The 14,470-nt window shown below is 40.2% G+C and overlaps 1 protein-coding gene across 3 annotated transcripts in view; it reads right to left on the bottom strand.

The window, feature by feature from the left end:
* The window catches only part of ESR1 (estrogen receptor 1), a 280,990-nt gene that overhangs the window by 226,365 nt on the left and 40,155 nt on the right, over window positions 1–14,470 (bottom strand). For all 3 annotated transcript variants that reach the window (XM_055535993.1, XM_055535992.1, XM_055535990.1), the window contains one exon: window positions 10,249–10,439. In XM_055535993.1, coding sequence (XP_055391968.1) covers window positions 10,249–10,439 — 191 coding nt within the window. The remainder of the gene's footprint in view (window positions 1–10,248; window positions 10,440–14,470) is intronic.

Genomic DNA, 14,470 nt, shown 5'->3' with positions numbered 1-14,470 from the left:
AAGACTTTTAGAAAATTTCACTATAAATGCTTTCATTTGAAAATTACAAGATAACTCATATGTATACACACTAAAACTCTTTGGCCTTTTGGCCCCAATAGTTTTAATTCTCTTGCAAAATTTGCATGTTTCTGGGTTTAAAAAAAAGATGTCTATGGACTCCCACAGTATTCATAATGTGGGGGAAAACTTGCTTTTTATTTGAACATCATAAAAATGCTTATATTTGTTCCTGCTGTTTACTATTTTTACAGCTAATGTTTTGGTACCAGCATGTTCTCAAACTGGAAGATCCTGGAGAGCAGCATTTGGTCCTATTGGGCTAATTTGTGATTTTTCTACTTAGAAGGGCCTTGAACATAAACTTTTAATAATGAGAGTGTTTCTTATAAGGTTTTGGTAAGATCCAGGAACTCATATTATCCTGAGAATCGGGAGGGTGTTTCTGGAGTTGCTTCTTCATTATTAATGGACAACCGTGAGGAAGTATTTAAAACATTCATGTCATCAAGTTTCTTTAAAATTTATTGAGGAAATCGATTCCAACTCCCACCAGAAGAGATTACTGCTTCTGTCTCTGTAGCTGCTGGATAATTCTATCCGGATATCCAATTATCATGTCAAATTCAGTATGTCTGGAATGTAACTTTCTCTTGTTTAGTCACCAAGTCACACCCAACTGTTCTTGGGACCCCATGGACTGTTGCTCACCAGGTTCCTCTGTCCATGCGATTTCCCAGGCAAGAATACTGGAGTGGGTTGTTATTTCCTTCTGCAGGGGATCTTCTCCACTGATGGATAGATCCCACATCTCCAGCATTGGCAGGCAGGTTCTTTACCACTGTGCCACGAGGGCTACTCCTTTCTAATCAGCCTTCCTCTTGATCTTCCCAGTTTAGGTAATGACACCATCATTTTCCCTCTGTTTTTTAACTTGTTCAACTTCCTTCTTTTCCAGATATTTCATATTGAATCATCTTAAAATAAGGTTAATTCTTTCACTTATAATATTCTTCATGCTATTCCTTTTCCCATTTCACAAATACCAACATCAAGATTTAGTATGAAGTATGTCTAAGGTTGGAGAAGGCAATGCACCCCACTCCAGTACTCTTGCCTGGAAAATCCCATGGATGGAGGAGCCTGGTAGGCTGCAGTCCATGGGGTCACTAAGAGTCAGACACAACTGAGCGACTTCCCTTTCACTTTTCACTTTCACACATTGGAGAAGGAAATGGCAACCCACTCCAGTGTTCTTGCCTGGAGAATCCCAGGGACTGGGGAGCCTGGTGGGCTGCCGTCTATGGGGTTGCACAGAGTTGGACACGACTGAAGTGACTTAGCAGCAGCATGTCTAAGGTTTGTGAATAAGAGCCAAATTCATCCTCATGCTTTATCAGTCGCTCCCTTCTCTGGTCCCTCCTATATGCCTTTGGCAGATAAATCTTAATTAAAGACTGTTTTGTCATCTCTCTCCCATGATTTAAAAAAATGCAATGGTTTTGTGTTGCCTAATCCTAACCTTCTTTTCATTCTTATATTTATTCATTGAGTGAATCCTGTAGTATGAAGTCTTGATTTGGATCTTGCTTTTGGGAGACTCACAGACAGAGAAAGACAAACACACAAACATAAGCAGACCTTGGAGATTTTAAGGGCCAGGTTCCAGACTACTGCAATAAAGTGATCATCACAATAAAAGGAGTCACACAAATGTTTTTGTTTCCCGATACATATAAAAGTTATGTTTATACTATACTGTCATCTATCGTGTACAATAGTATTATGTCTAAAAAATGTACATGCCTCAGTTAAAAAATACTCTGTTGTTAGAAAACGCTAAGCGTCATCTGAGCCTTCAGCAAGTCACAGTGATTTTGCTGGTGGAGGGTCTTGCCTCAATGTTGATGGCTGATTACTGATCAGGGTAGTGGCTGCTGAAAGTGACAATTTCTTAAGACAACAAAGTGTGCAACATCGATTGAATTTTCCTTCGTCTTGAACAATCAGAGGCCACTGCATGGTTATTAATTAGCCTAATTTTAATAGTGTTGTGTCTCAGTTAATAGAGAGACCGAGCAGAAGGGCAGAGAGTGGGGAACAGGTCATCACTGGAGCAGTCAGAACAGACGACATTAGTCAATTAAGTCAATTATCATATATGGATTCGATTGATGATGCCCCCAAAATTACAATAGTAACATCTAAGGCCACTGATCACAGATCACCGTACAAACATAATAAGAATTTATAAGTTTGAAATATTGTGAGAATTGCCAAAACGTAATAAAGCAAGATAAAGTGAGCAAATGCTGTTCAAAATATGGCACAGATAAGACACTTGATGTAGGGTTGCCACAAACCTTCAATTTGTAAAAACACAGTATTTGCAAAGAGCACTAAATCAAAGTGCAATAAAACCAGGTATGTCCGTACCTGCCATCCTAGGCAATGGGAACAAAATATAGTCGTCCCAGAGTATCCTTGGGAAATTGGTTACAGGACCCCTTCGGATACCAAAATCTGTTCAAGTGCCTTATATAAAATAGCCATAGCATTTGCATATACGCCACACAAATCCTCCAGTATTCTTTGAATCATCTCCAGATTACTTATTATACCCAATATAATGTAAATGCAAATAGTTGTAAATGCAATGTCAATACTAGGTAAATAGTTAGCTGGCACAAGAAAAATTCAAGTTTTGCTTTTTGGAACTTTCTGGAAATTTTCTTTACTATTTTCAATCTGGAGTTAGTTGAATCCACAGATACAAAGTGTTGACTATAATATGGAGGGTCATAGGAGAGACAGAATTTCTGCATTAACATCAGAGGTTTGATACAAACACTTTTTAGAAGAAGAAATTGTACAGGTAGATCTGGAAAGAAAGTCCCAGCAAAGAAATGGGATGATTATGTTTGAGTAACAGCAAATAGTCCAATCTAGACAGTCTACTTCAGAAGTACAAATGGTGACTTTAAAACAACTAGAAATACAGGCTAGGGCAAGACTGTGGAAATCCTTGAATGCTTGGTTGTCAAAGGATTATTCTGTGGGCCCTGAACGTCATTAGAGAATTCTGTGCAAAGTGTCGATATGATTAGTGATTTGCTAATGTTAATAGACTGTCAGTGTGCAGACGGGTTTAGAAGGAGGAAACCAAATGAAGTAAATGAGTTAAATGGAGAACGCAGAAGAAAAAAATTAAATTACTGCAATGATCATGGTGAAAGTTAATGGGGCAAACTCTGGGTAGTGGGAGCTGAATGGATAGACATTAAAGAGATGGACTCAACAGGATTACACAACGCCTCTGATGGGAACCATCATAGGGAAGGAGTGCAAACTGCAAAGATGAGGATAACAAGCTCCATGCTTCTAAGTCTGGACATGTGGGGGAATGTTGAGGGAACTGATATAAAGGCAGTCAGAAGGAGCTAGTGTTGGGGACGCACAGGAGTCACGAAGTAGCAAGGTTGCTAACACAAAATTGTTAAAACAACATTAAGTGTTACCTCACACTTCTGGAGGCTAACAGTCTGAAATCAAGGTGTCAGCAGAGCCATGCTCCTACTGAAACCTGCAAGAAAGAATTACTTGCCTTCTGGTGTTTGCCAGCAATCCTTGATGATCCCATGACTTGCAGATGCATCACTTCATTTTCTCTCTCCATCATCTCTGCCTCTCTGTCCAAATTTCCTCTTCCAGTAAGAACATTAGTCCTCTTGAATTACGGCTCCACCCCACTCTAGTATGGTGGAGACTCACCTTAACTAATTGTACCTGCAACGACCTTATTTCCAAATAAGGTGACATGCTGAGGTACTGGGGGCTTAGAACTTCAATGTATCTTTTGGGGGGACACAATACAACCCATAACACAGCAGACCTCAACCTTTTGACATCAGGACCATTTTGGTGAAAGACAGTTTTACCATGGACCAGGGGAGGGGGATATTTTCAGGATGATTCAAACCCATTACATTTATTGGGCACTTTATTTCTATTATTATTACATTGGGATGTATAATGAAATAATTATACAGCTCACCATAATGCAGAATCAGTGGGCTCCCTGAACTTTTTTTCCTGAGCTCAGATGGTAATGTCAGCAATGGGAAGCGGCTGTTAATACAGATGAAGCTTGGCCGCTCACCCGCCGCTCACCTCCTGCCAAGTGGAGTAGTACTGGTCCATAGCCCAGGGGTTGCGGACCCCTACCATAACAGATATATATGACAGTGCTTAGGAAGCTGGGCAGAGAAACGGATGGGAAGGAGAAAGGAACAGAGGCTGCAAACTCTGGGGAATGCCTGCATGTAGAGAGATGACGAGGAAAAACAAAGAATCAGGGAGAAGACAAGAAGCCCTTGGTTCTTTCACAGTCGATTTACTCAATTTCCACTGTGCATTTCTTGGTTTATGCTATTTCACATTTCTGGAATTCTTCTCCAAACTTCTTAATGCCCATGAAAATCCTCCCATTCTTTTCAGGCCTATATCAAACATACCACTTGCATTAACACTTCTCTTGCTAGTCTTAATCAAATAACTCCCTTTTCTGAGGTCTTCCTATAGGTTTTATCTGTCATTCTTTTGACTTCTTGCCATATTCTCTTATTTAACAGATGTGTGCTCAACATGGGGAGAAGGCAATGGCACCCCACTCCAGTACTCTTGCCCGGAAAATCCCATGGACGGAGGAGCCTGGTAGGCTGCAGTCCATGGGGTCGCTAAGAGTCAGACACGACTGAGCGACTTCACTTTCACTTTCCACTTTCATGCATTGGAGAAGGAAATGGCAACCCACTCCAGTGTTCTTGCCTGGAGAATCGCATGGACGGAGAAGCCTGGTAGGCTGCAGTCCATGGGGTCACACAGAGTCGGACACGACTGAAGCGATTTAGCAGCAGCAGCAGTGCTCAACATGACTATAGTCATGGGAGATACTGCAACAAACAGGGCCAGAAATCAGCTCTCACTGAGCTTCCATCCAAGTGTGGGCAGGAATATTTGACCATGGCACCTGCTGCATGCATGCATGCTCAGTTGCTAAGTCGTGTCCGACTCTTTTGTGACCCCATGTACTGCAGCCCGCCAGGCTCCTCTGAACACGGGATTTCCCAGGTAAGAATATTGGAGTGGGCAGCCATTCCCTTCTCCAGGGGATCTTCTTGACTTAGGGATCGAACCCTCATCATCTCCATTGGCAGGTTGGTTCTTTACCACTGAGCCATCAGGGAAGCCTGGCACTTGTTGCAGACAGATAATCAATCAAGTGAATAAATTTTAAAGTTCATTAAGGGTTTAAGGGCCTTAAAGAAAAATACTTTAAAAACAAACAAAAAAAAAACTGAAGGCAAAGATTTGTAGTTATTTTTGGTGGCATAATCAGGGGACACTTCTCTAAGAATACGATCTTGGACAGGAATTGAATGATAAGAAGCCAACCAAGTAGAGAGCTGAAAGCAAAGAAAAAAATAAAAGGGAACCACATGTGCTGAAGAAGGAATTCATGCGGTGTGTTGGGGGAAGAGAAGTATGGCCAACCTGGTTGGATTACAGTGATAAGGAGAGAAGTGAGCAGGGATACGACCATGCAGAGTACTTTAAGTCGTGGAAAAGGATCTGGACTTTAACAGCAGTGAGCATTTGAAGTACAAGAGCATGTGACCTGATTAATGCATCTGAAAGATCTCTGCTGCTGTTGTGTGGAGACTAGACTGTGGAAGGGCAAGTGGGGAAATATGGAGACCAAAAATGCAGGAATTTTGTGTGAATGTACTGCCAGAACCAATCCTGAGCCATATCCCTGAAAGGACTCCAGAGATAAAGACAGCTCTGTAACAAGAGAGCAGCCTCCACTTCTACCCCATCCTCTGGCCTTTTCTAGACAGAGGTGCACATGTCAAGACAGAAAGCAACTGGAAATGGGAAACTAAACATAAAAACTAAACCATCTTGGGCAAACAACAGTGAGTTCCTAAGGACAAATGAACTAAGTTATCTTTTCACAGACTAGCTGAACAGGCTTGAGGTTCCGTGGAAAGTCAGTCTCTGCTCACCCCGCTGCTGAGGGAGCTATCCAGGGTGCTGGACTCTCACCCTGAAGCTTTCTAAGGCCTGATGGGTCAGAATATCGGTTGTCCTTGTGGGACCGAAGGCCCCCCACTGTGTTGAAAATTGGTACCATGTCCTTCTGGCCTTAGCTAACCTTTAAGCCCCAATGTGTGCCTGGGCCATGTCCATTTGGTGTAATGTTAAGCATCTTCCATAGATCCCTTAGAAAGAAAAGAAAAAGTGGCAGCATAGCTAGGGGTGTATAATAGGTGTGAGCCTCCACTGTGCCTCATGACCATTTATAATATGGGCCTTTATAACATTTATTTGTAATACTATGACCAAGCAGCAAGTTCTGTGGAGTCCTTTTTCCTCCAAATAATATTCAAAGGAAGTACCTGGTTGCTGAAAGTGACAGTGAAAGTGTTAGTCGCTCAGTCATGTCCAACTCTTTGTGACCCCACGGACTGCAGCCCACCAGGCTCCTCTGCACATAGATTCTCCAGGCAAGAATACTGGAGTGGGTTGCCATGCCCTTCTCCAGGGGATCTTCCTGACTTAGGGATCGAACCTGGGTCTTCCACACTGCAGCCACCAGGGAAGCCCTAGTACCTGGCTGCTGAACCTATTTATATATATAATATATTTATTATTTATATATATAAATAATATTTATTATTCATACATTTATATATAATATTTTATTCCTATATTTATATATAATAATAGTTATTCATATATATTTATTTATATGTGTTATTTAGTTTATTTTATTTATTATTTAGTATATATATATACATATGAGTTTATATAACTCATCCAAGAGTCTCTGCCTACAACACATCTTAAGGAACACTGCCTCTCTACCTGCAATGATTAATAAATTCACAGAATATCCAATTTCACCCATCTCCCTTAAGTCATGTCCTTGACTTTGCTTTAAAAAAAAAGTATGTTTGACTGGAAGCCATTACTAAATGTCTTGAGTGATCAAGCTCACACACTAAGTAGGGGATGAAACTCTGTATGTTTTCAAGTCAAACACTTTACCTCTTCAACTAAACACTTAGAACACTAGAGCAATCTGATGGATACTCATTTCTAGCTCTTTTCTTAAGTAAGAAGAAAAGCAGGGAGAGCTACAGCATCTTCAGAACTTTCTACCTGCATCATGTCAGACCCTTCACTGTCCTTAAATAGGCTTGAGGGCCAGTGTGATTTATAAAGAGTCACAGAAGTTCAGCAAAACTTTTTAGCTCCAAGTTAATAAGACTATGATGAGAAAGACTCTATTGCTCTGGTGTTTTCCTTTTATGTGCACAAACATATCAAATAGATGGAAATGCCACAAAAGTAAAAAGGAAGTAAATTTCTTTGTTTTTACACAGCCTAAGAATAAATACATGGCCCAGGAATGCCTTTGTTTAACCATATTGTATATTAATTTTGTTAATTTTTATTCATGGAACTCCCCAAACTCTATCTTATCTCCTAGTCTTTGCTCACATACTCAGTTCTATTTTCAGATATTCACCCTGCCCTTCTTTTTGCTTACTTGCAAAATCCTCCAGACAATTTTAAAACAGGAAACATTCTTTGAGAGCCTGACTAAACCCCCACCAGGAATGAGTGAAGCTTGGACCCTATAAGACCTGTATTCAACCTGTCTTGGTGCTTATTATACTGTAATTTAATTGCTGGTTTATTTGTCCATCTCTTCTACTACCTTTAAGCTCTATGTGGATAAAGACTATGTCTTGCTTATAACTATATCTCCAGGACCTCACATAGTGCTTTGCCTAGTAGGGGCATTCGATAAACAAACTAATACATTAGGGGACTTCATGACTTATAAGGTTCCCTCATCTTTAAAAGTCTTTTTTCTGTTTTCTGTTCTGATGCCTTGATGTCTACAGACAATACTAAGTTCAACATGGTGTTACACAGCACAATCCTAAATGCTGAACCTATGTGATAAAAAGAACTATGTGAAAATACTGTCATTGTTCCTTGGAGGAAGGTCATTTCTACCCTCAATCTCAGTCTTTTTACATCTATAACTGCCAATATTTTCCCTATATTCATGTATTGTTTTCCCTATCTGTATCATAGCATAGCTCTTTATACTGACTTTCTAATTCTCTCATGAGAACAAATACCTTTGCCTCCTCCCCAAACAAATTCTAAATTTTGTGGGATTATGGATTATGTCTTACACATATTTTTATTTCTCTCAGAACATCTAGCACAGGTACAGAGTAAGTTCTCAATAAACATGAACAGATAAAACATTAGATTTGGAAATCATCAATTTCTCTTTTCATACATTAAATCAGGAGTCAGCAAATTACAGCCCACAGGCCAGTTCTACTTAGTTACCTGTTTGTGTATATAAAGTTTTGTTGGCACACATCCATTTATTTCCATAGCGCCTGTGACTTCTTGCCGCAATGCCAAAGGTGCACAGCTGCTACAGACTGCATGACCTGCAAAGCCGAAATAGTTCCTCTCTGGTTCTTTGCAGAAAACCTTTGCTGACCACTCTTCTAAATCATTTTTATAGATGAGAGAACTCAGTCTCCGATAAATGACTTGCCCAAGTTTGCAGCTGAACCTATCCACTAAATCTGCCTCTGTCAGATGATTTCTCCATGTCAGATTAAATGCCTGATAAAAAGAATATCTTAGATTATATAAAAGTAAATAAAAAGGAGGACCACAAATGAAGATGGCTGTCAAAAGACCTTTAAGGATTCATACTAACTTAAACCAAAATACAGATATCATTTTCCTAAATGAAATAGTGTCTGCTAGTAAAAATTAAATAGTCTATGTTGATATGTATATTCACATAAAAATTTACTTGCATATATTATAAATTTTAGTAAAATGCTGACAAAAAAAGGTCCAAGCCTTACAGTAGATTTCTAAAAGATGTTGAAAGTAATAGCTGTCCAAAAAAAGTGCTTTGAAAATGGACCAAGCTGACCTCACACACTGCTCTATTAAGATATGAATAGCCTTTTAAAAAAATCCATCCACTGGCAATGGAAGGAAAAATAAATAGTGTGTATCATTCCCCAGCTTTCACCCCACATTAGGGCAGTGAAGAGCTACCGCAAAAAGTCTGTGAGAATAGTGATTCATTCTCTATTCAAAAGTGTCTGCAATCAGTACCTCTTAATTTAGTAGAGTCCGGTTTTCAACAAGTTACTTCAGTCTCAGTTCTATACAGGGAATCACATAAAAACTCCATCGGAAATATTCTTAGTGCTTATATACTAAACTTTGCTTAAGCTGAAAAGGTAAAGGAATAAGAACACAGAAAAATGGTCCAGTATTAAGACAAAAGATTAATCCAGCTAGACTGCTGTCAGACCTCTGTTCTTCTCATAGGATCTTTCGTATAGATATTTTAGGTAGTAAAAATGATTGGTGTCCCACCCCCAGGGCATCCCCTATAGACAATATAGCAAAAGTATAGACACTCCTGGAATAGAAATGAAATGTATCCAACAGTCTATCAGAGAAACTGCACTTGGAAAACTATATACAAGAAAAGGGTCAAAGCAGACACTGCAAATGAAATGAATGAAATGTTACAGGTGCATACTTAATAACTGTTTGGTACAAATAATACATCCCTTATTACTGAGTCTTCTCATTTTAGCAAAAGGTCATGTTATCCATTGAGACAACAAAGAAATGGAAGAAGAGCAAGAGAAGAATGAGTTAAATTAGAATTGGTCTGGAGCAGAGATCAGAACACAATGCTTATCTAGGCAAAGCCAAGTTGGAGAAATAACTATGTATGGATAATTAATATCACACAACATCACATAAGTCTAGCTGCCTACAACACACAAAGATCCACCTGCCATCCCCCAATCATGGCACGGACAATGTCTCAGAGAACCAACTATTGAAATCCTCTTCCTGTAGAGTTGCTCAAGACTGTTGGGAATCTTGCCAGATGGAGGAAGCATAATTACTCAGCCACAACTACCCTGACATTTGCCAACTCCTTCTCCTGGGACCCTATCTCTTCTCCATGTTTCTATCATAGATGCTAGTGGACTCACTGGGTATTAGTGTTTTGTACAAATGGCTGATCATATGTCTTCCTCTGTCGCTTCCCCTCTTAGGATTAAAAAATGGGATGACTTGTTTGCAACACACTATTACCTTGAATACTTCTCTTGAAGAAGGCCTTACAGCCCTCGCAAGACCAAACTCCGTAATGGTAGCCTGAGGCATAGTCATTGCACACTGCACAGTAGCGAGTCTCCTTGGCAGATTCCATGGCCATGCTTCCCTTGTCACTGGTACTGGCCAATCTCTCTCTGCCACCTTGGCGTCGATTATCTGAATTTGGCCTGGGGGAAAAAATAGGAGAAAAAAACAAAACAAAACAACAAAAAAAAAAACAGTGAATCCATTAACATTAGAAAAGTAAAATATGCACTATCCTCTAAAGAATAAGATGCTTGGAAGATGTAGCAGATCCACTTTATTTTGACATTTTGAAATAATGAATCATAATGTAAGCTAATCTTTCATTACCTCTGCAACCGTCTGTTGCAGCAAAAGGTGTTTGCCTATTATATTAACCTTGAGGGGAAATTGTTTATTGCAAATCTGCTTAAAAAATGGACTGCCTACACCGGAATATATTATTCAGAAAATGACAAAATGAAATTAGCTGGTTTCTATTAGATTTATTCATTTTTTTAAGGGTTCACAATGAACTCAGAACCATTAGAGACCAATGCTCATTCCAATTTCAGACCATGCTAAGGGTCTTTAGAAAGTGGAGGCAAAGCATAAAAAAGGGGAACATGTGAAACTCAGATGAACCAATGAGCCATGTAGAACAAGTGCAGAAAGATAATTCAAATTTTTATGTCACTGTTATCAGATAACCCTAGGTATCAGTTGTTTAGACTTGGCTATAACTTGAGCATACTGGTCAATGTTCAATATTCCTCTTCAAGAACATGCAGAATGAGAAGAACAGAAGAACACAAGTGATTACACCAGCCTTGAAAATTTTTAGGGAGGAAGCACATCTCAGAAAAGAAACTGAGAAAGTACAAACAAAAGTTCTGGGAGACCCAAGGAAATGGGGAAGCAAAAAGTTTAAAGAAGTAGAAAGCTTTAAGAAGGAGAGACTGATAAAGTGAAGTTGGATTTGACATGAAGAACACTTGGCAAGGAGTTTCAGTAGACAGTACAAGCCAACCCAGTGGGTGGAGAGTGGATGGAATGTAAGGAAATAAAAATAAATGAGGGCCATTTCTTTGAGAACTTAATGCAAATGAGAAGAGAAAGAGATAGGGTTGTCACTAAAGAATATAAAGACAAGAAAGGATTTTCTCCCTGGAGGGAACTTGAGAAGTCATGGAAATTGAAAAGAATGGGCCAGCAGGCAGGGAACAGTGGCAGGTACAGGGAAGGGAAAAGAGAATAAAGCCAGGAAGAAAAGTAAAGCAGTCGGGATTAAAGACACAGGTAGAAGAAACAGCCTCACTGAAGATACCTTGAAGAAGACAGGGAGAAACGAGATCAGGAAAGGAGTAGATGAGACTAGGTTTGTATCTCTCATGGAGCCAAGTATAGGAGCAGAAATTACCCTGACCCCAGGATTTGCTCAGCATGCACAACAGAATAAAGGTAGAAGGCTGGGGAGCATGTGGCCGGAGCCCAGCACAGTGCCTGGTATGTGGTTGGCACTCTATACTATCTTGAAATGAATGAACAGTGTTCCAGGGTATATAGGGGAAAAAAAGAAGTAGAAAAATATTTGAAGGAGAAATGGAATGAAGCCTATGACATTTAAAAAGAAAATAAGATGAGATAAAGTGAACTGAAGATAGAACTTTCAGGGTCTCTTGGTTAAGGAAACTCACACTTCCTGCTTTCCACTGCCTGCCCAAATAACCAGACCACCCTGCCCATCACCATTCCTTCCTTTCACAAGCCTTGACCTTCCTTTTAGGGCTTCCCTGGTGACTCAGATGGTAAAGAATCTGGCCACAATGTGGAAGACCCGGGTTCAAATCACAGGTTGGGAAGATTCCCCTGGAGAAGGGAATGGCAACCCACTCCAGTACTCTTGCCTGGAAAATCCCATGGGCAGAGGAGCCTGGAAGGCTACTGTTCTTGGGGTCTCAAAGAGTCAGACACAACTAAACTTAGCACGCATATCTTTCCTTTTAGTTCAAATTTTGCAGTCCTTCCCTGCTCTCCTCACTTATTAATACTGTCCACAATTTTGTGGCAGTGGTTCTCAAACTACATTGGCCATATTCACAAAACAACTAGCTCCTTGGGTTGAGTCAATTTTTTTCCATTCTAAATGACTTAGCTCTTGGGTTGGCAGCCACAAATAGGAGTTCTTTATTTTTTAATATCCTCAGAAAGCACTGCCTGTAGTTCATTTCTTACCCATCTCTTTCCATTTCATCACCATGCCATCCACACCTCCCTACATAACCTCAAATCTTTTTACTGTTTATTTACTCACAACTCATGCACAAGTCAAGTCAGCAGATAGCAGTTGTGAATATTTCACTATAGAAGCTTAGCATCTAGAGAGGGAAGGGGTGGTTAGCAAGTGTGACATTCACAAACTTGGTGTCTTATACAGCTTTTTAAGTACTGAAAGTGAAAGTCGCTCAGTTGTGTCCAACTCTTTGCTACCCCATGGACTATACTGTCCATGGAATTCTCCAGGCCAGAATACTGGAGTGGGTAGCCTTTCCCTTCTCCAGGGGATCTTCTCAGCCCAAGGATTGAATCCAGATCTCCTGCACTGCAGGCGGGAGCTGAGCCACAAAGGAAGCCCAACAATACTGGAATTGGTAGCCTATCCCTTCTCCAGCAGATCTTCCCAACCCAGGAATCAAACCGGGATCTCCCGCATTGTGGGCAGATTCTTTACCATCTGAGCTATGAGGGAAGCGCTTTAAGTATTGAGCCCTATATTAATAACTAGCTTAGCACCTAACACGTAGGAAGCATTCAATACACATTTGATGAATGAATGAATGAATAGTATGTGCATGGGCAAAAGTTCCAAGGTATTAAGTATCCTCCACCCATCCCTGCATAATAAGATACTGTATTTTTTTTAAATAGTGGTAAGATACACATAACATAAAATCGATCATCTTAACCATTTTTAAATGTGCCATTCAGCGATAAGTATATTCACATAAGTATATTGGTTGGTGTACAACCAATCTCCAGAAATTTTCCATCTCGCAAAACTGAAACTCTTTACCCATTAAACAACAACTCCTCATTTCTTCTTCTCCAGCCCCTGGCAATCACCATTCTACATTCTGTATCTATGCACTGGATACTCTACATATTTCACATAAGTAGAATCACACAGTATTTGTCTTTTTGTGACTGGCTTATTTCACTTAGCGTCATCTATGCATGAATTCCTCTCTTATCAGCTACCCCTAATCCCCACACACTGGAGGTAACATATCCTTGTTTTGAATTCAACAGCCGGCCTTCATTTCTCTTCTGCTACTTACAACATTATCACTCCTTCAATTGTACATTCTCGTCTTCATTGCTGTCCACTAGGTTCCCTGCGTCTTATTCATCGTTGGAACTCTGAGTGTTCATAGCACAAAGCCTCTTCCAGAATAGGAACTCAATAAATATTGATAGCAAATGAATTAATCAATGGCTGAGTTGATAACAATTTTCAAAACAATATAATAGGCTATGCATATACTGTTTTTAAGAATATTGGTAAAAGATGTAAGAGCAAAAGCCCATTTTTCCCAGACCCAGCACAGTGGTGTGCTGTCAACAAAGTGCCTTTCGTCTACACTTTATCTTTCATATAGCCCTGAGTACTGAAAATTCACTGTAGACAGAGGGTGTGAGACCAGAAGGCTTCGGAGAAGATGAGGGGGAAATTACATTGGCCACATCTCCTCTCCGTTAAGCAACATTTTTATCCAGTTGCGAAATTCATGTGAATAACACTGTCAGTCATCATTTGAGCTCAGCCCTGCTCTACAAAGACTCCCAAGCCAGGATTTCATGAAAAAAAAAATAATAATATAATCCATATCAAGTAAAAGGGCAAGTGAGGTCCTCTCACAGGCTGTGAAGCCCTGTCACACCTTAAAATGCAACAGTCAAGGCTGTTGAGTTAAGCCAAGCTCATCTGGCCCAACTGCATCCAGATAGAGATCTGTGTCCTCAGAATGCAGATGAACTTGGCCAGGTAAACTGCAGTGGAAAGGCACAGAGTGGGAGGTCCCCGTGTCTGGACTCAGACCAAGACACAAGAGTGGGCCAGACACCAACCCGAGATGAGAACAGTCTGCAGGGAGGGGCTTACTTATGGATCCTGGATTCATCTCTTCCGCTGTCC

Source organism: Bubalus kerabau, chromosome 9, assembly GCF_029407905.1.
Source record: "Bubalus kerabau isolate K-KA32 ecotype Philippines breed swamp buffalo chromosome 9, PCC_UOA_SB_1v2, whole genome shotgun sequence".
NCBI lineage: Eukaryota > Metazoa > Chordata > Mammalia > Artiodactyla > Bovidae > Bubalus > Bubalus kerabau.
Note: the sequence above shows the minus strand (reverse complement) of the source record. Positions and strands in the feature narration are given on the sequence as shown.